Source organism: Ammospiza caudacuta, chromosome 1, assembly GCF_027887145.1.
Source record: "Ammospiza caudacuta isolate bAmmCau1 chromosome 1, bAmmCau1.pri, whole genome shotgun sequence".
NCBI lineage: Eukaryota > Metazoa > Chordata > Aves > Passeriformes > Passerellidae > Ammospiza > Ammospiza caudacuta.
Genome location: NC_080593.1, coordinates 22,005,446 through 22,029,121, shown reverse-complemented (window position 1 = coordinate 22,029,121; position 23,676 = coordinate 22,005,446). Strand labels below are relative to the sequence as shown.

Below are 23,676 nucleotides of genomic sequence, written 5' to 3'. Positions count from 1 at the left end.
AAATATGCAAAAATACATTAACTCAGTAAAAGTAACATAAATTATATTGCATTTGGGAAATCTAAATATCTATGCATTCTGTCCCACCACTACCATTGCATAATTCATTTAACTGTTTCTTTAGGACATTAAGCAAAAAGAAGACAAGATAAATCACTTGAATTTTTCATGAAAATGTTGTTCCCATTGCAACAAAGTTTTAGGAACTCAGATCTAGCCCTAGAAGGAAGAAAAAGTAAAATACAAGTAGCAACTCTGCCATACAAGGTAAATCACAAGGACAAATAAGCGTTCTCTTGTTAAGAGTTACAGGCCTTGTAACCTCAGAGTTACAAGCACAATTCCATGACTAGTGTAACTTCCTTGCAGTCTGGGACAGAACTGTACTGGGAAATGTTTGGCTCAGAGCAGTTGCTTTTTCTTCAAGAACAATTATTTTGTAAAATTCTATTTAATTTAATATGATAGCCTATTCAAATCTGCACCTGCCTCTAAATTCTGTTCAGCAATGAATCAGCTGAATAGCACAGCATTTAATATCTATAATTTAATAGAACCTCAAATAAAAAGCTCACATATTATGAAACTACTTAATGATATGTATGAGTAGACTTTAAAACTTGTACTCATGTAAGAGTTTGGTTTTGTTGGTTATATTCATTTTATTGAGCTTGCACAGCCAAGGCAAGTATGTTTTCATTTCTACTAGATTAGGTTTTCATCTGGAAAACCTAATGAAATCTGTAAGGAGTTCTGGGTTGGGTTTTTTTTTATTTTCTTTTTTTTGATTGATGATTGACTGATTAGCTCTTTTATTCACAGAGGTATCTCAGATTATTGGTGACTGAAGAGTTACTACCAAGAAATCTGAGGCAGCTACAGACAGAGAAAAAGGAACCAGAAGTAATTTTTTACAGTTATGCCAAGAGGTTTGCAGACAGCAACCCATCAGCTCTGTACTAAAGCCACTCTAAAATACCTCCTAGAACTTCTAAGCTAAGTTATTCACAGTGTAAATTAATCAAGTCACCAAGATGATGCAAAGCATAACTCAGGGCAAAATGGGCATCTTCAGTGCAAAAGGAAAAAAGTGTCAAATCCATCCATCCATCCATCCATCCATCCATCCATCCATCCATCCATCCATCCATCCATCCATCCCTTAGTAAGTGTCTAACGCAGGATAATGCTGGTTTTAGGTGAATCCATATCTCTGTGAGTTTCTGTACAGAAACTTCCCAGCCCCTGTTCTTCTGCGTCCTGGAACACCAACACACTGATGCTATGACTCCCATCATTTCCTAGCAATGGCTCTGTCAGGCAGTGGTGACACAAATGCATCAAGGCAGGAACATTTTGAAATGTTCCCCATTGAAATGACACAAATATTTTGAGCACCAGGGTTGCACCACACAATCCTGAAAAGATTTAGCCCTTTACTTTCAGATTTCTGTTTTCTAATAATCCATTATTGATCAAGCTGTGGCATCTCAGATGAGGTCATTCTGAAAAATATAAATAATATATTTAAATAAATAATTACCCAGCACTGCAAATATCAATAAAATCCAATTCCATCTTACCTGGGATAGTAGGTGACATAGCTGCAACCCAGTAGCCCAGCTGAGGTGCAATATAAGTCCAAGTCAACTGATTTCCTTCTTGCTGTACAATGCCCAAACTACTCTTCAGCCATGTCCCTGTAAATGCAGAAGTTGTAGGAAGATGTTACAGATATTCACACATTCCTCTGCAAATGAGGAAAATCAAGCAGTAACAAAACCTATCCATCTGCACTAGGGACTGTGTGTGTTGCTGTGAAGTGGCAAGTTGTGCCTTCTGGTCACTGGCATTTGAGAGCAACCATGGCTTTCTCAGAAGCAAAAAAGCAACCTAAACCCAAAACATTTAAGATTAAATAAAACTAGTAAATCTTCAAAACCTGTTAAAAGAAAACATTTATTGTTGTATTGGGTTCCCCTGTTTTGAAGACAGATATTCCTGAAGCTGATTATATGCAGACAGCCCACTTAAAAAGTGTAGTTCAAGAGACATCACATCTCTCTGACCACACTTGAGTTCTATACACCACCTTTCTACCAGCCCTGGCTGTCAACTTCTACAAGACAGAGGAAAATGTTTCCTCAAAATGGCTTTCCTACAGAAAACAAGCTTAGTTACTGCCAATGACCAGAATTACATTGCACCATTGCTGTGATTAACTCTGTAATCATTCAGTATCTGTATAATAGCCCCAGGAATACTGTTTGGTAACAGATGATGAGTTATTTAAAACATGTTTCTTAAAGGAAACAAAATACTTTCTTTTTTAGAATTATGAAATGAGAATTTCAAAACAAGTAAGACTTAAAATTTAAAGCAATGTGTTTAAGTCCAGGTTGACAATCTGCACTAGCTGAGAGTTAATCTACTTAATGAAGATTACTTTTATTCCAAGAGTTTGATTATGAAGACCTTTACAACTGAACCAGTTGAATGCCTTTTTGTCATTCATTGAGATCCCTGATTCTGGGGCTGTCATCTTAGTTTCTGATGTAATAAATACCCAGAATGGCTTTTAGACTGCTCCTGTATTCATCCTCTCTGAACAAAACTGCTGGCCTTGACATGAAGAGCAATCACTGAGAGGCCACCCCTGGTGCCAGGCAGTGTTTCCCAAACCTGCAGTCCTGGCTTGGCACCTCCAGTGGGTGCCATAATAGAGGGCTTGGCCTCCTTAAGGCCTCACACATTTTGATGGCCACTACCAGGATGCTGATCTGTGTACAGAAAAGGGATAAACCCCTCTGCATTTCTGTAGTGCAGTTCTCTATTTCTGTGCTGAAAGGGGAAGAATGCTCTATTTCCCTTACCCAGTTTCAAACGCTCACTTGAAAGGAAAGTTGCATCATGTACTTGTGATTCCCCTTCCTTAAAATAAGTCTCCTGCTTGTAATTCCCAAAATCGTGCTTTTCATTAGATGTCACTTAGGATTATGCAACAGCATTTTGGATGACAGTCATCTGAACACTCAGCAGTGAGTACAGAACACACAGAAGAGGTGCTGTGGCTGTTTGTTGTTTTTATAATACATTAAAGATCCTGATGATTTCTTCTGTGTTCCTTAGATTATCCACTTGTGCAAACCCTCTACACATAAGAATGGCTTTTTTGAGTATTTATTTCCTCCCTACTACTGATTTTTCCTTTGTAAGACCACCGTCTTAGGCTAATAATAAATCCATCTGAATACAATGAAAGGTTTAGAAGAATACATGATTGAGAGGATTTCTAGATCTAGATGACTGCTACTGCCAGATGCCAACTGTATTTGCAACCAAACTGAATTTGTTTAGGGTAAAGGAATTACTGATGTAATTATCAGTTTTCCAAGTATCATTTCCAGTCTGTAGAGGGTAGCAATAATCTGTTATTTCATAAAGAAAGTCAAACAAGACAACTATTTTTGATTTACAGTACTAAAAAGATCAAAATCTGTGTACACAGATTTGCATACATGGCATTTATAACTGCTGTTGGGGAACATCTTCATGTAGTCATTAATTTACCTCTCTTAGGGAAACATTTTCAGGAAAAATAGAATGGAATTGTCCACAGTTCTGTGGAGTTTCTGGAAAATCTAGGAAAAGTAGATTTATTTTTCTCCACTAACACAGCCACTAACCCTTCAGATTCTCTATCCATGCAATTTCATGGAAGATGTCGTACTAATAGCCCTGAAGGTAAAATAGGTCACAAATTTTCTCTAAAATGCCATTTGTTTAAAAAAACCTGTAACCTTCAACCTTGTCATTTTTCTTTTTCTGTGAGATGTGGATGATGAGAATATGCACCAACTATTGAAATACACAACAATGTGAAATAAAACTTCAACAGAGATATAAAGCACTGATTAAAAAGAAAATGAAGGACCAGGGTGATGAATACATTAAGTTTTCCACATTTTTCTTATCATCTCCAAGTCCTTTAAATTCATACACAAGCAGAGCACAGACATATGTAATTCAGCCAAGTTAGTACCTCCCATGTCTATTTCTACAGCTGCCTCCTGGAGCAGGAGCTGTTACGGATCCCCTCACGAGGGGGAACTGGAGTCCAGCATGCCTTCCCCACGCGGTGCTGCAGCAAGGAGCGCAGCCCTGGAGATAGCCAGCACCATGCAGCCATCAAGAAGCTCTGAGAGGCTGCAGGCTCATCCCTGTGAGCAGAGCTCTGCTGCCGTCCTGCCAAACGAGCAGCAGCTCAGGTTGCTCATACCTGAGCAACAACAGGAATCCCTTATTTGTGATGGAAGCAAAGAAGAGTCTACTGCACAAGCCTCAGATAAGTTTCACACCTGTCTGCTGCTCACTTAGTTCACCTGCTCTTGGTAACCACTGGACATACTCCAGGCAATGTGCTGGTCTGCATAAATTAAGGAAAAATGTAATTCCATCTCTCTGTTATGGATAGTTAAGATATTTCAAGTGCATAAAAGATATATCCAATATTGGTCATCTTTAAACAAAAGAGATGCAACTTTTGTTGACCATACCCTACAAATTGGTGTATTTAATAATAACTTTTAAATGGCACTGCCCCAAGTTCCTTCATCAGGGCAACACCAAGTGTGGGTTCCTGTGAACCATGACAACCATCTCATTGTCAGCCCTTTTTTGATATTTTCATTGTCCAACACTTCAGTGCTAAATCTGTCTCGTAAAGTTTCACCATCTCTTACCAGTAGTCCCCTAACAAAACAGAGCATTCTCCCACATCATGGGATGAAGAAAGCAAAGAACTCCATCCTTTACAACAGCAGCAACAAAACAGGTTTGAGTGGAAACAGCTGAAAACACAAAGTTCTGTATTGTTTCTTTTGTGATCAAATAGCTGAAAGCCAACCTGGTGTTACTGGAGGGAACTGACATACCTCCAGTATTCTGCAAATGCATCGGCATTTTCAGGTCTCTCATATTTCATCCTTTATAGGTTCTAATTTCCTGGTTGCTTTTCAAGTATCACTAAACAAGCAGAGTTCTTGCAGCTCCTTACATGCAATGCCTTGCTGTAGTGACTAACGTTGGACCTTCTATTGAGCAAAACCACTTGCCTGGTTGTGACTGGCTGTGCTCCCACCCTTTCACACTGCCTTACGTGACCAAGGGTTCATTGCTGTGCAGCCTTGAGAATGAATTCCCTATCCTGCCTCAGAGTCCTCCTTGGAGTGGAAAACAAGATGTTTTCCTGTTCTAAAAATGAAGCTCATTACCCCCTGTGTCCTCACACACTCACTGCTGTAAGCAAAGGGGGAGACTGGGGCACTCAGTAAAGACCTTTGTCCATTTTCCAATCAATTTCTGTGCAGTAGCCTGCAAATGGAAGAAGAGCAAGCAGCATTCATTCTTTCTGTTGGCAGGATTACAACTGCAGAACTTAGCAGGAGGATTTAGAAGGGAAGAGAGGTCTTACCTCCCTGTATGCTGTGTTCTAAAAATTCAATTTGTTATTTTTCCAAATATCCTGCAACATGTACTTCCCCCACCCAAGTCAGCAAAGTCAATGACTTTCACTGCTTATTAATATTTATACTTGATTTGTAATAATTGTTAAGTAAAAACAATAGAGGATTATTAAAAAAAACAAAAACAAACCAGTAAGAAGAGCTGGATGTAATGGAAGTGATAACTTTTGTTCAAGACTGGGTTGTTCCAAAGAAAACTCGTCCATGTCTCTTTGGAGCAGAAACAGCAAGCTCAGTACAGTTTGTAAGCACTGCATGATTTGGGCCAATTCACCATTAATTCTTAAAGACTTTCTGGTGCTTCATGGAAAACTTCTATATATAGATACATTCTTGCTTATAGATCAATTTTACATCTCTCTTCCTCTTTTTCCTCTCTTACTGCTCAGTGGAGCCAACACGCTGATCCAAGATTCAAGTCAGGGGAGCAGTCTTCTGGCTCAAGCCAACATCAGGGGGAGAACCTGGACACTTAAAGCTTTTCTCACCAAAATTATATTGCCTCTTACTGACTTTTTGGAATAAATGATGTAATTTAACAAATTTATTCTTCACTCTTTCTTAAAAAGCTTTAGAAGCATCTACTCATTACTCTTTCATGTATGGAACTAAAAGCAAGGTAAGAGAACACAGCAAAGAATATAAAGATCAGAGTACTTTAAAGATAAACAAATCAAAAAATGATCCATCTGACTGCAAGAATATCAGAGAAGTTAAAGATTTCAGCAGAGCAGGAGAGATAAATTCTGCTAGAGAGAAGCATCATAATACTTTGCAGTAACTTTGATTGTGATGAACACACTCATTTATCTCAGGCGGCTTTTAGGACGTGCTAATGGAGGCCAGACGGGGCCTCCACTGAACAAATTTAACAAAAAATGGTTTGCACATTAAATCCCTATTTCAAGACACATTCAGCATTAAACAACACCTTTTTGTAATTTAATTTGGTTTAGTTCTGATTCAGACTGAAAAATGGCACGTTCAGCAAGGAGAGTGCCCAGGTGGCAGCAATTGCAGAGAAGCCACTGAAGAACAGCTATTCCAGACAATCCCCCTGCACAGGCAGGTCACTGCAGGTGTGGCTGGTTTGCCCAGAAAAGAGATTCCTGTTGTCTTCAAGGACATCAACTATTCCATGTGTCAGCTTGCTGGAACCAGGCAGCACGAATGGACACATGATGCCTCTGAGTAAGACATTGCTTCCATATTTTAAAGGTAGGCTTTATTACTTTAAATTGATTTCTGTAGTGAAATCCAGGGAATTGTATGACCCCGTCTGGCTTCCACGTGTGACGGTGCACGCTGACAATCCCCTGCTGCTCCAGCTCAGCAAATGGCAAACTTCCCACTGGCCTTGGTGAGGCAGGAGTGCCCCACAGCACCCTCTGCCCTAGGGAGATGTGCACGGGATTCTTGCTACAGCCACGGAGAAGGAGAACAACCTCCCCTCCTGTGATCTGCCTGCGAGGGGAGTTCTCTTGCTGCCACCCCAGCACAGAACCTGGCTCTCTGGGGGGATGCATAATGCTGCTTGCTTCAGGTTGAACTTCCCAAGCTGACCATCTCAGAGCCTTCCAGATCACCACTGCTGCAGGGACTTCTGCTGACACTGACTGTACTTTCTTTCTATGACTGACCAAAATAGTTCTATTAAATGACTGTCAGATGGGTGTGCTGCAGCCAGCAGCCTCCCCCAAGGACATTCATAAAGCCTAAATATTGCTTGTGTTTAAATATATGGTAGCTATGGTGATTTATTTCCATAAATTACTTTTACATATGAGCTTTTGGTAGAAATTCTTCCATTGATCAAATACTGTTTGCTTTTAATTTTGTTTCTTTTAACTGGCAATACGATCATCCAATCCCACTCAAGCAGGAAACCAAAGCTGTGTGATTTACAACATGAATTATTTCCATCCAAGAGCTTTGACAAGTAAGAGGATTTAATTAGTAAGAAACCAAATTAAACATAATCCCATATAATATGAGTTTATTTTTAGTCACAAGATGATCTTCCCTGGAAAAAAGCACTTGGGAAAGAAAAGAAAGGTACTTTTAACTGTACTGCTTAATAGCATAGATGTTTTAAATAAATATTCCTTAATGAGAAGTGCTTCTCTTTCAGCATGGATCACTTTTGTGCTGTCTACAATGTCTCTTAAGATTGCCCTGCTTAGGCAGAGATTCGTGGTTAAACAGAGATCTATGTGTCAAAAGGAATGAGGAAGGTTGTTACCAGACAGTGTAGGACAGCAAAGGATATTCAAAACATACTAAAAGTGCTTCTAGAACTAATTGATTTAGACACTGCAAATGGCAGTGTTATTATGAAGAGTTAGTCAAGGGCAAGTTGGTGAAAAGAACTTCCTAAAGCATGTTATGACATACATAAATTGTAGCTTTTCATTCTACCAGTTGAAAGCTGCTTATCAGATTTCTTCTTCCAACTGAAAATCACCTCTAATCTGCATCAGGAGGGGAAGTTTTACTTGAGAGGGATGAGATTTTTGGTTTTACTTTTGTTCATTTTCTAAAAAGCTAAAAGCCTGAAATGGAAGTTGAAAATTCCTTCCTGAATATTGGTGGGGCTTACTCTCCTCCTTACCTTCCCCCAATACACATGGGTTTAAAAATTCATAGTATTTAAGTTAATATTGCAATTTTGTTTTCAGGGTTGCTAGGCAACATCAAAAAATAAACGTCCCTGGTCTGAGAGCCCAATACTCTCATTATTCTTCCACTCCCACAGAATTTGTTACACAACCCTTCCAGGGCTAAATCCTGCTCCTGTTCTAGCAGCACCACCATTATTTTGTTAACTAAAAGGGAAATGCTTTTACCATTCTACCTTGAAGATTTTGGGAAGGAAATCAACGAATTCAATTTATTGTTTGTGCCTAAGAAGCTCTGTGGGTTTTTCCATCTCTTCTCATTTTCCCCCTCAAATCACCTGTCAAGTGTTTAACAAAAGAACACACCAGTTTTCATTATTTAATAATCTTAATTATATCTGGGCAGAAGGCAGGGCACATTGTACACAGAACTGCTCACATTGCTTTGGTCCCCTCAGAGTATTTCCTTCCAGAATGCCAGAACAGAAATTACTTATTAAAGAAATTACTTCCATCCATAATTACTGGTTAATAATTGTATTTCAAAAGGAAAAGCTTAGTTATGCCTGTTGGACCACCATCCCTAGTTACTGGTATGCATGAAAGATACTGACTTTAGAATTTGCTTTACCACGTTATTAATCATATCCAGTCAGTTACTGACAAAATTATTAGAACATGTAATAAATAAATGCACATGCACAAAACACTGCAGGCCTTTTCCTTCCTTCAGCCTCACATCACACTCACATTCAGTTTCTATGTTTCAAACTGAAGTGGAAGCAGAGGCACACTGGGATTTGATCTGACATTGCAAGGCTGCAGAGGGAGGGCTTCCCAGTTCCTCAGCCCCTCCAGCCCCATCCCAGCACTACCCACTCATGCCTGGATTCCCACCAAGGGAATTCAGGTCTTCTTCAACTGAGGCAGTTGCATAAGCACAAAGGTGTTTTCTCCATTTCAGAAGCTTTGATGCCTGCCTCTTCCCACCTTTTCCTGCCATGGCTTCTATAGGTGGAGCTATAGGGCTGTCTACATGACACTACATTATTAAAACCTGCTCCCAGAAGCCAGGGATCTGTTTCCAGTTTTATTTCCTTGCCTACATATTAGTAGATTATTTGCACAAAGATCACTGTACTTTGGCACCAATGTGATTCCTTCAATGTTCCCTGAAGCATCACCTTCCTGCCATCTGCTTTGCTATAAATGCAGCTCAAATGGTGTACAAGGTGGCAGAGGATTAAACAATCCATTAATGCCCTTTCATATATGTAATCCACAACATCCATTTTGAAAATACACACTAATAAATAAGCTCAGCTGTCTCCTATGATTCTCTCCAGAGGAATCATGAGAGTGAGAACATACCTCAGTGAGCTACATTGTGAAGCATCAGAGGAAGAGCTTCTTTTCCTTTCAATGCTGAGCTCTGTCTGATACTCTGAAATGGTATCTGCACCTATTATGTCGACACTGTGCATGGTAAAAAGCTGGGTTTGGTAGCTGCCATTTCTATGGCAACATACAAAATATGAAAATCTTTGAGAGCAGTTAATCAAGAACCTGTATTCTTTAGTGTACTCAGTCTTTAGGAATAATTTAAGCTTTCCAGTTGAGATTAAAAAGGAAGTGAAAATCAAATAGTCAAGGAATTTTTAAACTACAGAAATAACTTAACCTTTAACTTCTGTGATTCTCACCTTTGCAAACTAATCTCCATATCACCACTGAATCTGGTCTAGAACCACGTGTTCTGGATCTGATTATACTAAGCTCAAACCTTTGAGGGTGAGAATGTGATTTCCTGAGCACATCCATTTCTCATGCACAGAAAACCCCTACAACTCACGGAGAAGTGTATGAAGTCCCAGGCCATGTGTGCAGCTGCATGCACTCCAAATGCAGACCATCTCGCCAAGGTCAGAGGCACAAACTCACACCCAGGGTCAGATCAAGTGACAGGCTGCAAATGTTTCTGTTAAATTAGTATTTTTTGTCAGTCAAACAGGGTTATGAATGTGGTGGCAGTCAGAAATTGATCAAATTCACAACAAAAAGAAATGTTTTCTTTTTAAACTAAAAGACAATATTTTCTTTGGGTAGATTATCGCTGCTACCACATGGAAAGCTTAAATCCAAGATTTTAATAAATCATCTTATTTGCAAACAATGCCCAGTGAACTGGACCAGTAGATGTACAGTAATCTGCTTACATTTTCTGCCTGACAGTAGCTGTCGCTCTCTCCCTATAAACACTATGAACAAAAAACAAGCATGAGTTCACCTCTATGAAATTGCAGTCAAGTTTAAGTAGGCACCAATACTGCTTACACGTAAGTATATCCTCATGACTTCTTTTGAGCACAGAAAACATTCTCTTGATTTTGCTGAGGAAAGAACATCTGGAAATTCTGGTTCCACAAAAATCAATACAAATTTTACCACTGATAGCAGAACGTTACCCAGAAAAAACAAGTACCAGACTTTTTAATGCATTTAGAAATCTATTATGGCATTAAATGCAGTCAGAAAGCAGCAACCAAGAAGAGGGGAGTACACAAAGCATTGTTTTTTATGAAGTTACAAAGAGTTCCCCAAGATACTTTTCTCCATATTCTGCCATCACTTTTCATGAACTCATGGCTGAAATTTCAGGCACTGGGGAAACATCCTCCTCTGCAAAGAAACCAGTCATTGAAAGACAACAAAGTCATGTCCAAGATGTACAAGAAGTGTTTGGGGAGAAGGACGAACAGAGACACTGTATTCTGAACTTCATTTACATGTAGTGCACCAGAAATAACATATTTTAAGGAGGATGAACAAAAGGACTAAGGATTAACCCTTCCACTACTGAGTCCAGAGTCCCTTGCCACACAACAGAAAACAGTGTTGAAAATATTTTCCTACTATTAGATGGGAATAATTAACTAGCAGCTGCATCATATTAACAAATCTCATTTTCATATTATGCACACTGGAATATTTGGTAGAATTTTGAAGTCCTTCATACATCTCCAGATGTGGATCTAGAGGTCTAGGTGCAACAAAATGCTGTCATTCCACATGGAATGAAACAGAGGACTTAAAATGGAGAATGCTGGACTTAACAGTTTTGCTCTCTGAATCCAATGAAAACCAGACACCTTAACATAAAACATAAACCATTTAAATGGGGGCTGAGGAGAATACAGCTGAGCAAGTGCTGTGTTATTCAGTCCAGCTGGTGGGAGCTGGAGATGACACAGGAGGCAGAAAGTTTCATTTCTATTGGGATCTGTGGTATTTCTGACTTAAGAGGACAAGGCTAGAGAGAAGGTTTGAACACAAATTTCGTATCCAAAAATAGAGAGATTAATTATACTGCTGTAAATCCTACTGACATCAAGGCAAATATACACAGAAGAAGTCATGATCCCAACCATCTGTTTATGGATAAAGACAAAATTATTTTTTCAGCCCCCTCAGATTTTGAGAAATCCAACACAGCACTTGTTAGGGGGAAAAAACTCCAAACCCCAGAAAACCCCACTGAGCACTCTTGATTACCGAAATGAGAATCCCTGTCTCTACGTCCAAAGCTTTTAAGTCCATACCATGAAATAAAACCACTGTCCCAGATAGTGTGAAACACAAGATGTGGGCATGTCCACAGCATGGAGGGATTAAGTTGTATTTCAGCATGTAATGTCTCTGTAACATCAATGCATCTGTGTTTATTACTGCCAACACTCAGAAATGCTGCAGGAAATGGTGGTGGACCAGCACAAGAGCAAGGTTACGTGTATTTGCTTACCCTCAAACACCTCCAGGGCATTGACAGCTGATCTTCATTTTATTAACTATTCAAAATGGTATTATTGCTTTAATTTGCTTGCTGTGCACACAAGGCAGTAGGTTTATTTCATAATGAAAAATCTCATTTGGAACAGTATGAAATAGATGCAGCAGATTGCCTTGTTTTGATGTCAGCCTGTGTTTTCTGGCTGCTTGTTTCATCAGTGTCAGTGGAGCCACTCTCTGCCTTCAGCAGACTATGCTGCTTCTCCTGCTTCTCTCCCAAGGATAGAAAGCATGGTCATGAAAATACAGATTGTTTATGGTAAACATCCTAAAAAGCCATTAGTTATTTTTGGCTGCCATAAGATGCAAATATGCCTCATTTTTGTGGAAACTACAAAAATCTCTGCACTTCCAGTCAGATGCCTCTGGGTTCATATTAGTTCATCATGAGTTCAGCAAAACGTATGAGATACTAAGAATTAAAATATCTCTGTAGTTTTTCTGTCACTTCTCCACATCCTCTAAAAGTAAGAAGTACTTCTGCTTTTTAGAGCAGAAATTGTATTCCATGTAGTAATGATGACAACCACATGGACCCTAAACAAAAGCAATGGCTTGCATGAACAAGTGTCCCCTGTACAGCTAACCCACAACAGAGAAGTGCTGTAAGTGCCTGGTAAGAGTCACAGTTTTCTGTCTGGGGCATTTACTCACTGTTCAGATAAAAGCATGAAAATTTAAGCCACTGGAAATCTATTAAGGAGAGACCAAAACATAACCAGCACTGAGAAAAACAGCCATGAAATGAAAGACAAAATCAGAAAAATAAAGCTAGAGGTCCTGTCTTGACAAGGCACAGATCTGGCAGTGCAGATGGGTTACAACAATCCTTATCTGCCAGCTAAGGATTTCTCCAGTATGGAGCCATCCCAGTCATTATCCATCCATCTCCCTTCACAGTCCAAGCACAACAGGGATGTGGAATGACAGGATACCACCATGTTCATGCTACATATGGCTAGTTTGACAGAGCTTAGGGTGTTGAAGTAGCTTGCACAAGACAGTGTGGCTGCTCTACTTATTAAATTAAGCTACTCTAAATTGGTTGGGATGTGGCCAAAATTCTAATAGAACTGGCATGCTGCAGTCAGGGCTTAAAATGCATCTTTGTTCAACATCTTTGGCTGCACAGAAAGATGCTTACTTCAGCTGAAGTGTGAACTGGAGCCTGAGCATATCCTCTTCAATACCTTGCTCTCCACAGCTTTGTGAAGCTAAGTGGCCTGACAAAGATGTATTTTGTTTAGCAGTCCTCATGCCTTCTCCTCCCAATAACACAAGTGCTCCTGTAGTTTGTCATGAATCAAGCAAGGCTGGACTTGCCTCAAGATTGGGAGCCTCAAGCCTGCAACACTAATTAACTACTTATATTGCTTATACTAATATATATGCTGCACACAATAGGGTAACTAACTCTTTATATGCAAAATTAAAAACCATATTCCATACTGAGAGAGAGCTTCCGTGGCCTCCCTGCAGGGACATGGGAATTTGGCCACAAATGAGAAAGCTACATAATCAAAATCAGAACCATTTACCTTCAATGAGTAACTAGCAATGAGGCAGGCTGCAGCTCTAGCACAGCTGACAGGAAGGACTGGGGAAGGACTGCTTTTTATGGGGAAAGTAAACTTAATCTTCTCTGCTTTGTTTTTTTTTAACAAGGAAAAACAAAACAGTTTCCATAAGAATTATTCAATTTCAGGAAAAATGTAGTGAAATGTATTGCCAGGTCAGCACAAGAGAAGTGTAATTTCCACAGTTAAGGGAAAAGCCAAATCCATTCATTGCACTCTTTTTCTACTATTCTACTTTATATCATATTCAAATTTACTCTTCACTAAAACATACTGATTTACCCTCTAATACAGGCAACTTCTGACAGAAGATTCACAGGCATGCTGTTTGAAAATACATCCTCTTTTTTCAACAAAGAGAGGAAGGTAACAGACAAAACCATTATTTCTCCCTTCACCTCTCTCTTCCTCCCTTCCTCCAACATGCTGCTTTCATGCCTGTTCTAGATGTGATCATCAGCTGGCTCAAAACATTTGCCTGCAGGACAAACCCCCCTGATTGTCCATACAGACCCATATTTTTGGCTCCTTTTTGTCTCAGCATCTACCTTTCTCACCTTCCATTCTCCTTTTTCCTAATAACCATCTGGTACATTCTTCAGAAGGCACAGTACAGTAACTGAAGGGGGATCACCAAGACAAGACTTAGGCACTCCTTTGCCCTTTAAAATCTGAAGCTGTAAAGAAGGCCAGTACAGTGTACCAGCTAGCAACAAAATAAAGAAAATAAATTTTAAAAAGAGCCTAAAACATGTATTTCTGGGAAAACCCTTGTTCACAATGGCAAACACTATTTTGTAATACAAAAGTTTGAGTGCATTGTACAAATTTTATTAATTAGTCATTCTGTCCTTTCAAAATATTTCATTAGTTTTTCTTTTTAAAAATTAATTTAAATAATTTACATGTATTTTCCTGACAGTATTAGAAAATCTCAGTGATTTAAAAAGAAGTCAGTACTATATTTCCTATCTGGCAGGCAGGAAACAGAGCCTGAGCCAAGAGGGGGACCCAAGGTCAGACAGCTGGCTGCTGGCAAAGATAAGGCAAGTTTCCATTTCTACACACTTCCAATTCAATGCTGTAGTGAATATGTCTCTCTTCTCAGTCTATGGGAGAAATGCAGTTCTCTCAAGTTTTTAAATAAAATATTTATTAATTGAAAAAAGGTACATTTACAAAAACTTTTGGTTAAAATTGGCACACAATGCTAAGTATATTTGCATATATACCATATATTACTTGATCAGTAAAACTCAATTGTTATTGTAAATCAAAGGCAACTCGGACAAAGGGGGGAGAGAAAGATGCATCTGACTCCACCATCAGATGGCTAAAGAACTTTACTTTATTATACCATACTATGTACATTGTATCTAAACTGAATCTGCCCTGCACTCACTCTTGCTCACAACTGCTCACACCCCACTCATCTCTGATTCTCTCCTGACTGTCCTGTGACAGTCTGACACACACACACACTTCTTGGCCCTGACAGGCCAAGGGAACAAAACATCCTCACTTTGGGTAAACAATCTCCATATTGCATTCTACTTTAGCACAACACAGGCACAGCAAGCAAGATAAGAATTGTGTTTCCCTTTTTCTCTGCTTGTCTCACAGCTTCTCTCTGTTCAGAGGGCATGTGAATACCACAAATTGTTTTTTCTTTTAGACAGAAAACTAAAGCCATCTAGGGAGCCACAATGAGACGCTACCTACCAAATTTTTGGTCAAACCTCCATGCTGGAACGTGTGCATTGTGTTTCAGGTTGCTGTTTGCTGGCAGAGGCACTGTTACGTAGATGGGGCCGTTGACGGGGACGGGGCTGCCATCGCTGCTCAGGAGGTGGACGCTGACGGCAGTGACAGGGGTGAGGTCATACCTGGTGCTGTTTCCTGACAAAAGAGTGAATGAACACTGTCACTACAGTAGGCACAGAACTCAAGGACACCCGTGTGCTTCCACACCACAGTACTGCATCAATGTAATTCTCAAGGGATGGGAGCAGCAATTTCCTCCCTGCCTTGCAAAAGGACTTTAAACCAACCAACCAACCAACCAACCAACCAACCAACCAACCAACCAGCCAACCAGCCAACCAACCAACCAGCCAACCAACCAACCAGCCAACCAACCAACCAACCAACAACCCTCCCCCTGCCGAAAAGACCAAACCCAAGGCGCAAAATTGAAGGAAAATGTATATGGTCTATTTTTCACCTAATTTTGGAAAAAACATGAAGACAAAAAAACTACAGTGTAAAAATCTCCTGCATGTATTTTTTCATGTTAATTCATCTTAAATAAATCTGTATGAGTAACACAGTTTCATGGCAAAAAAAAAAAAAAAAATACAAGTCTTTATTGTGACCTCAAATGCCCATATTGTTAACTAACAAACACCAAAATAACCAGTGGCACCTCACAAATGATCAGTCACATGTTTAAGAATGCCAAGTTGCATTTCCTTTGGCCTTTCACTGAAAAGAACCATGCTGAATGGATTATTAGCATATAGTCTTTATGTTTAAACTGAATGCCAATGAACGTTATTTCATGACAACATACTTCTTTTTTAGAAACTTTATAACATTATAAGTAGCATTATAATCCTTCAATGATTTAATCAAATGAATCAATGACAGGGATAAATATCACAGATATATATACACAGGTGAAAAAAATCCTCTTGAATTTTAAAACCGAGATCTGGAGCTCAAAGCAAGAGCAAGAGTAGTTCAAATTGGAAGAGATGGAGCTTCCAGTTTTGCAAGGGGCTAAGTCTGGTGCCTTAGGCTGCACACTGCTGTGAGGGCATATTCACACCCATCACATGGCCTTTGGGTCTCCTCAGGTATCCTGCCAACAGGGTTCAATAGGAATGAGTATATTTGAGGGAATGGTGGGAAAGCATTCAGACCTTTATCATTTCTCATAACTCTGGTTAAATCTTGAGGAATGGCCTTTATTAAATTTGATGTCTCTGAGTAACAGCTCACCAAATAAAGACATCACCTGGAAATGGGTTGGGAAGTGATAAAGGGAAGGGGAAAAAAGGTGACAAAACTTTGTTGAATTTTAAATTCCTTGGATTTTGCAAGACTGCCAAACTGAAGAAATGGAAAATAACCAGAAGTAATGTTGCATGTGGTTCATTTATGAAAGCATCTAGTCTGATGCAGACTTTGCCCAGATTTCCAGGTGGGTGTCAAGGGACACACACGCTGCCTTCACTGTGAACAGAGGGGCAGATGTTGACCTCACAGAGGGATTAAAGTATTGAGAAAGCAGATACTCTGAAGGTGGCCATGTAGGAGAGACACAGAGCTAGCAGATTAAAAACAGACAAGCTTTGAAAATTCAGCTAGGATGCATACCCATGCATCTGTAAATACAGACTCCAATGATAAACAATAATGTTCCCTTAACACTTTAGAATACAAAACAGCAAGACAGAGGAAGGAATTGGTGAGGGAAAAGTTGTTTCTTTACTTCTGATCATTCACTACACTGCCTCTGCCATGCACCTATAACTTCTGTCAGATTGATGCCTTACCCAAGGACTTAGGCCCCTAATGTTCTCAGGCTGGTATTAGAGAAATTCCCCTTGCCAAGTACTGTGTCCTGATGATACTCTTGTGTATACAAATTCCAAATGAAAAATTTTATAACTTCATATTTTAGATTCATATAAAGGATTAAATAATGTTTTATAGTTTGCATCTTTTTATATATTGAAAGTTTTGAATTTTTTTTATTACTGTCTTGATATAGCATATATCTGTAAAAATTACTTTTCAGTCCCAGAAAAAGCATTCAGATGGTGAAACACAGTTTTTAATTAAGATGCATTAATACTTTGCTGAGCACTGGACTGAACAATTTATATTAGAAGAGGAAGAAATTTCTGAAATTCACTGACCTCTAGCAAGAAGAAATAATTTTCCAGTTTGCCACTTTGTACAGTATGTTAATGCTTATTAAAAAGATAAAATGTTTCTCTTTTTTGTTGTGCAGGCAAATTAAAATCAATGCCTATAAAACTCTTGCATGCTATAAAACTGATAAGCACACACACAGATTAAATGGGAATGGACTTCGATAAATGTCAGCTTTCATTTATTTCTTGTCATTTTTGACATCTGGTGACCTGTAAAGAGCTTTAAAAAGAATCAGATATAATTCACTGTCAGTTCAGACATGACTCATTATAAAGAAACAAGCAGCCACAAAAAGCAAGAGGAGTAATGGTTATCAGCCAGCTTGGTCCATTGAGGCAGATGATGGAAAGTTTTGTTTAGTTGGGTTAACCCAATCACCTGCTTTTTAACTGGTGATTAATATGAACAATAACCTAACCTATTCAGGCTTGTCACTACTTGCAGTGAAATTCTTCCAATTTTTATGTTTACAACATGCTGATTCATGCAATGAATTTTCACTGCTCTGTATTACTAATTCAACACCCAGTTGGGATTTTATGAAAAATGCTGAACTCATAGAGAAAAGGTTTTAGCTAAAACTACTATAAAAGCCACTCTGGACAAATACTGAGGGACCTAAATGGAAGGACCTCACCAAAATGCTACAGACATGTAAATAAACTGTGGAAAAACAGATAAGTAATTGTGGGGAAAGAGAAGAGGGAGAGAGGGAAGAGACAGTATTCTGCAGAATTCCAATATTTCCCATGCAAATCAATGCTAAGTTTTTTAGAATTCTAAAATTTGTAAATATTCTTTTTCTCTTGACAACAAAAATATTAAAAAAATCTCCAGCAGGTGTTGACCTCATTTTTTATGCTTTCAAAAGTTTTCCAGGCCAAGTCTTCACTAAGTCACTTGCAGATGTAGAAAGGGATGTCAATTCAATTTCAGGATTTTAAAGTCTCATGTTTCCACATCAGGAGAGGCTTCTACTAGTGACAGAGGACATTTCACTTCTACTATACTGCATAATAAAATCCATTGTATTTGCAGTCTGTTTTACACCACATTGAATACCACAGTATTCAGAAAACAAGGCTCTTCTCAGTCTCTTAATCATTTCTTTGCCAGACATTTTGGCCTTTTACATCACAGTTTTACCTGAAAACTAAAAATCAAATCCAGGGTCCCTGTGCTCAAGCAGAAAAGTTTATGTTTATGTTTATGCAAGAATACAGAAGACTAAAACCTAAGGCTGCATTAATCTGCTTTATAGGGGGCTAGGAGGTAAAACAGGAGAAAGACAATACCCTGCTTGTGCAGTTCCCATGAGATGGGATCATCTGAAGCCTTGGCAAGACCTGTGATCACTAAATAAATGCAAGAATGGGAAGTTGGGTTGCTGAGTACTTAGGAAAGAGGAATCTCACACACATTGCCAGCAGTTTGTTCAGTTGGTTTACAGATAAAAAGAAAGGAGATGAGGAAGTAGACAAATGAGGGAGATCAAATGCATTCCTTAATTTTAAAAAAGATAAAGAGGTTTTGATCATGTCTGAGTATGAAAAGTCAGATAAAACTGAAGGTTGAAGATGAGAATAGGAAAATGACAGGGAGGTAGAATGAGATAGGATAAGATGTACTCACTGGAGCAGACAGAAGGATTGGAGTAAGGTTGCAGACACATTTCTTGTTGTAATAGAAAAGGAGATGTGCAGATTTGTACAAAGGGAGGAGGGGGGAAGCCAGCAAGCTACCGTTTACACACATGACCTAGCATTCAAAGTCACTTAGATCAACACATCACAAGTAAATGCATCCTGAGAAACAGCAGGGAGAGACCTCAAGGGGATATTCAGGCTGCTTCAAAGCAGGCTCAGCTATGCCTCTGCCATCCTCACAGGTGACTGTCTAACTCTGTCCAGCACCTCAAACAAGTAATTCTACAGCTTAAACTATCCTCACCATAGCAAAGTTCTCCTAATCACTGGTCTGAATCTCTCTTGCTACCCTGCATGGCCACTGATATCTTTCTAACCCATTACAGGCACAGAAAATAAATTACTCTCCTTTTCACACCAGCCTTTTAAGAATTTGAAGGCTCCTGCTCTTTTTCTGCTATTCTTTTCTTTCCTATGAAACACCAATTATTTCACTGAAGACTGAATGAAAATTGGAAAAAACTAGCAGGCAGTTGCAGTCATAAAAATGTATTACAACTTTGAATTTAACAGTGATTGTGTTTCTGCTATGAATATTCATTGTCTTCTCTTTGGTGCTAGACGAATTTGCACATTTTGGCTACATTCAAAAGTATCCACAAAGCCATTGAAACAACACAGTATTAAATTCTTGATATGTAGGAATTTTATTTATTTTTAGAAAAAAAGATTAAGAATTTTATTGCATCTTCAGGTTAAATTCTCTCTTGTTCCTTCACATTAATTTCCCTCTTTTATGTGCACATGCAGTGAATTTGGACACTCAGCTCTGAACTAAAAGTGTGACCAACTTCTCTGATCTCCCAAGGCCAAGGAGTTTTCATCTTTGCTATTAAGTGGCCCCATTTAAGGGGTAGGAGACCTTGCCCTCTTGCTCATTAGAACAGCATAGTGGTAGGGCAGTTAAAAATGTCATGTCACCCAAATTTGAAAGAATGTTTGCTGGAATGGGGAATGGAAAAAATGATAGGATCAAAAGTCAAGCCCTGGACCAATATGAAATCAGAGCAAAAGCAAAGTAGTGAGTTACCTGTTCCATTTCCATCTAATCCCTGCAAATAAGGGAAACTGTCCACTTCCCAGGGTGAACTGGCTGCAGTCAGATACGCTGTCAAATCACTGTAGCTAGTGTTCTCTGGCAATTTCACAGATCTTCTCTGAAAGTGAACTTGTGGCTGAGTCCGGGCACCTAAAAATATTAAAAATTACTTTATATCCAAGGTGGGAAGAATGTTTAGGTGTTCATATTCATGGAAGCAATTTTACATTTTTTTCATTATAAATTTCAGTAGCTTGAGAAGGACAGAGACATCGGAAGGCTATTATGGAAAATGGAAAAACAGTACTTTCACATTTATTTTGCAGTTGCCATTATTTCTCCACAGGTATTCCAGAGCAAAATTGTGGAGGCACCTACTGTCAGAAGCTTTTCTGGCAATGTTGTTCCTCCGCCGCTCCCATTGCATGCCTCTTTTAATTAGTATAAATTAAATTAAAAGTAAGTTAAAAGAAATTAAAAGTAAGTTCAGATGTAGGGTATGCAAAAGCTTAGGAAATCATCCAGCTCACCATATTTGTTCAAATTTTCTTTTCCCTGAAATAGCAAGATAAAAGTAGTTTATACTTTTCAAAATTATTTTCTAAGAGACAGTTCTACCTGTAGTCTCAGTTAAGTTATGTAACTTCTGTAAAGCTTTGGCCATGAAAACTAACTCTAGAACTGAGACTGGTCAATACTGAAATCACTGAATGAAAAGATTCACTTGACAAACCTTGGGTAAAAAGATTTTCCATATTTTCCCATATGCAAAGAACACATCTAAATAGAACCAGATTACTTGGCATGTAAGATTTCTCTCTTTTTCTCTGCTCTGTACAGTGTTAGCATTTCTTTCAAGCTCCCTAGGTGTTAATTGAAGGGTCTTTGCTGCAACGTGATTTAAGACTGTTTCATGTACTATGGCATTTCATGTCTCATTTAAATCCCAGCTTATAAAGTCAATAGTCTTTTTCAAAGGATACTCACCATTAATACTGTTTAGCAACACACAGCAAGACTCCATCTGCAAGTTTGTGTGCACAATATGCAAATTAATTTTTAAATCAAAAGCTATTGTATTCTCCAGAGCTCATTTTGAATACACACAGAACACTTCCCACACAGCACAAAATCAAGAGGCAAGCAGTTTTCTTCGTAATTCACATTGGACTATGTGATTCAAAGATGTCAACTCAAAACAATTTTGCATCTTTTCCCCCATTAGTCTCTGGCAGCACTTTTAGGTTGCATGTAGCTTCACTGTGAGAAAGAGTAACGAGCTTGATTCCTCCTAAGCTTTGTAACTGCCAGTGTCATTAACCTAGAGACTGGAATCTTTCTTGCATAATTTTCCAGCAAGAGTTCTAGCTGTGAGAAGACAAAACTCAACAGAACAAAATGTTGTTTTGGCTAAGAAAAATGCCTGTGTACAGGAGTAAGCACCTCCAAAGAGCTGATTGTTTTTTAATTGTCATTTATTTGGTAATTCTGCAAGAAAAAGCTATTAAATTGCTTTTATTTTTTAATTTCTGGAGCCTTTTAGTATTTACAGCAGGCTCTCAAGACTGGCAGTAACCTTAAAAGTTTAAAATAGTCATTAAACACCTGTGTGGGAAAATGGGAAAAAATCTTCCTTATCTGATTTCTAAGCCTAAATGGTAAACTATATAAAAGATTAATTAATTGACTGCAACAAACTCAGGCAGGATTTATCTCCTGTGTGCTGTGCAAGTAGCAGTTGCTGTGCCTCAGGGACTGATGTGCTCAGGCACTTTGGAACCCTCTGACTGCACTGCTGAGTGGGCTCCTGCAGCCCATGGATATACATATCCACAGTAAAAACACAGGGAAAAATACCCACAACAAAGAAACTGGCCTTAGGATTATCACCACTAGTTCAATGTAAAATCTCTGGTTAAGACGCACTATCCAAGTTGCCAAGAACTGGTGTTTTCTTTCCAAAGATACAAACTAAGCAAAAATTAGAAACCAAGTAACTATTGTTGAGTCTGCAATACAGTAGTTTATGGGTTTTCTATTTAAAAAAATGATGGATTTCAGCACTGAGAGAGCCATGAGCTACCAAATTTTAACTAGATAAGGAGGACTCAGAAAGCCAACCTCAGTTTCTTCAGTCCTACAAGCAGTACAAAGCGTTCTTATGGCTGAGCCCAAAACCTGGCAGAAAACCTGCACAATAATGAACTCAGCTATAAGTTTGAGGGTGAAGAAACAGCCTCCTCTGTGACAGTGCATACCCAGACATTTAATAAATCAGTGTAGAGTAGTAAATTCACACCCAAGAAAAACTAATTCTTCCATATTGATGTTCACCAAAAACCTGCCAGTCACCCTGACTCTCCCCTCAGTTCCTCAGTTGGGTCTCCCACACCTGGCAAGAGACTCCAAAGGGGCAGCAGACTGAGAGCTTCCAGAGAAAGGCTTGTGAGGGAAGCAGCTACCAAGGCTTTCTTTCACCTTCTGTCACCACCTTGCTGGAAGATAATTCAATGCTCTCCTTTAACAGAGGCCATAGTGGATTTTGGGGCATATGTCTGGGTACAGATTTATTAAGGGAACTGGAAGTGGTAGAAACTTGTGCTGACCAGACTCTTAAGAGAATTTTTCAACAAGTCATCACTTATCACTGGGAGTGGGTTATTAGTATTATTGTTTCTATTACTGAAGATACTTACTTTTTACTTATAAAATCCAGTTTTTACTTACAAAACCCAAACACATTCGAATGTAAAATGTGCATGTGAGCTCTTCCCACATGATGTGTGCCGTGAGGTAAAGACTGTTGGGCACTGATCTTACCTTCTTCAAACAGCCTCTCATCAACACATTGGCCAGATTTAAATGCTGTCACCTGCAGTTTGCCATTACACTCCTGAGCAAGTAACCTCAAGGAGTCCCTGTGAGGCACCTCTTGTCACCTTGCATATGTGACATGTGGCACCACACCAGCACATGAGGTTTAATCCATGTGCAGTAACATCTGAAGTCGCGGCAGTTCATGCTCTGATTGCTCATGGGTCAGAGACAGACAGAGTCCCCACACAGCTCCCGTTCAGTACACACTGAAATCCTGCCATCACTGTGCTGGCATTAAATAACTGCAGTGACCCAGGGGCTGGCAAGCCCCATCCCTCACAATTACTGACAGTGGATTGTAATGCCATCCTGAAAATGAAGCTGCCTGCATCAACTCAGACAAACTTCTCAACTGCATAATACATCACTTGCTTGATTAATTATTCAAATGCAATTGGTAACTTAGTGTACCAAGACAGGCCTTTCTTTCCCTTTGACTGGTGCTTCAAACACCAGTGTTCCCACTCTGTTCCTGGTTTAATGAGTTCTGGTTTGCTCTCATTTTTGCACTAAGGTAACTCCTGATCAGCTCTTTTGAAACAG

General features: G+C 39.1%; 1 protein-coding gene across 1 annotated transcript in view; it reads right to left on the bottom strand.

Moving 5' to 3' along the window:
- FAM171A1 (family with sequence similarity 171 member A1) overlaps positions 1–23,676 on the bottom strand; it is an 86,669-nt gene that overhangs the window by 5,732 nt on the left and 57,261 nt on the right. The window contains exons 4-6 of the mRNA XM_058820694.1: positions 20,248–20,406; positions 15,289–15,465; positions 1,584–1,700 (exon numbers count right to left, since the gene is read on the bottom strand). Coding sequence (XP_058676677.1) covers positions 1,584–1,700; positions 15,289–15,465; positions 20,248–20,406 — 453 coding nt within the window. The remainder of the gene's footprint in view (positions 1–1,583; positions 1,701–15,288; positions 15,466–20,247; positions 20,407–23,676) is intronic.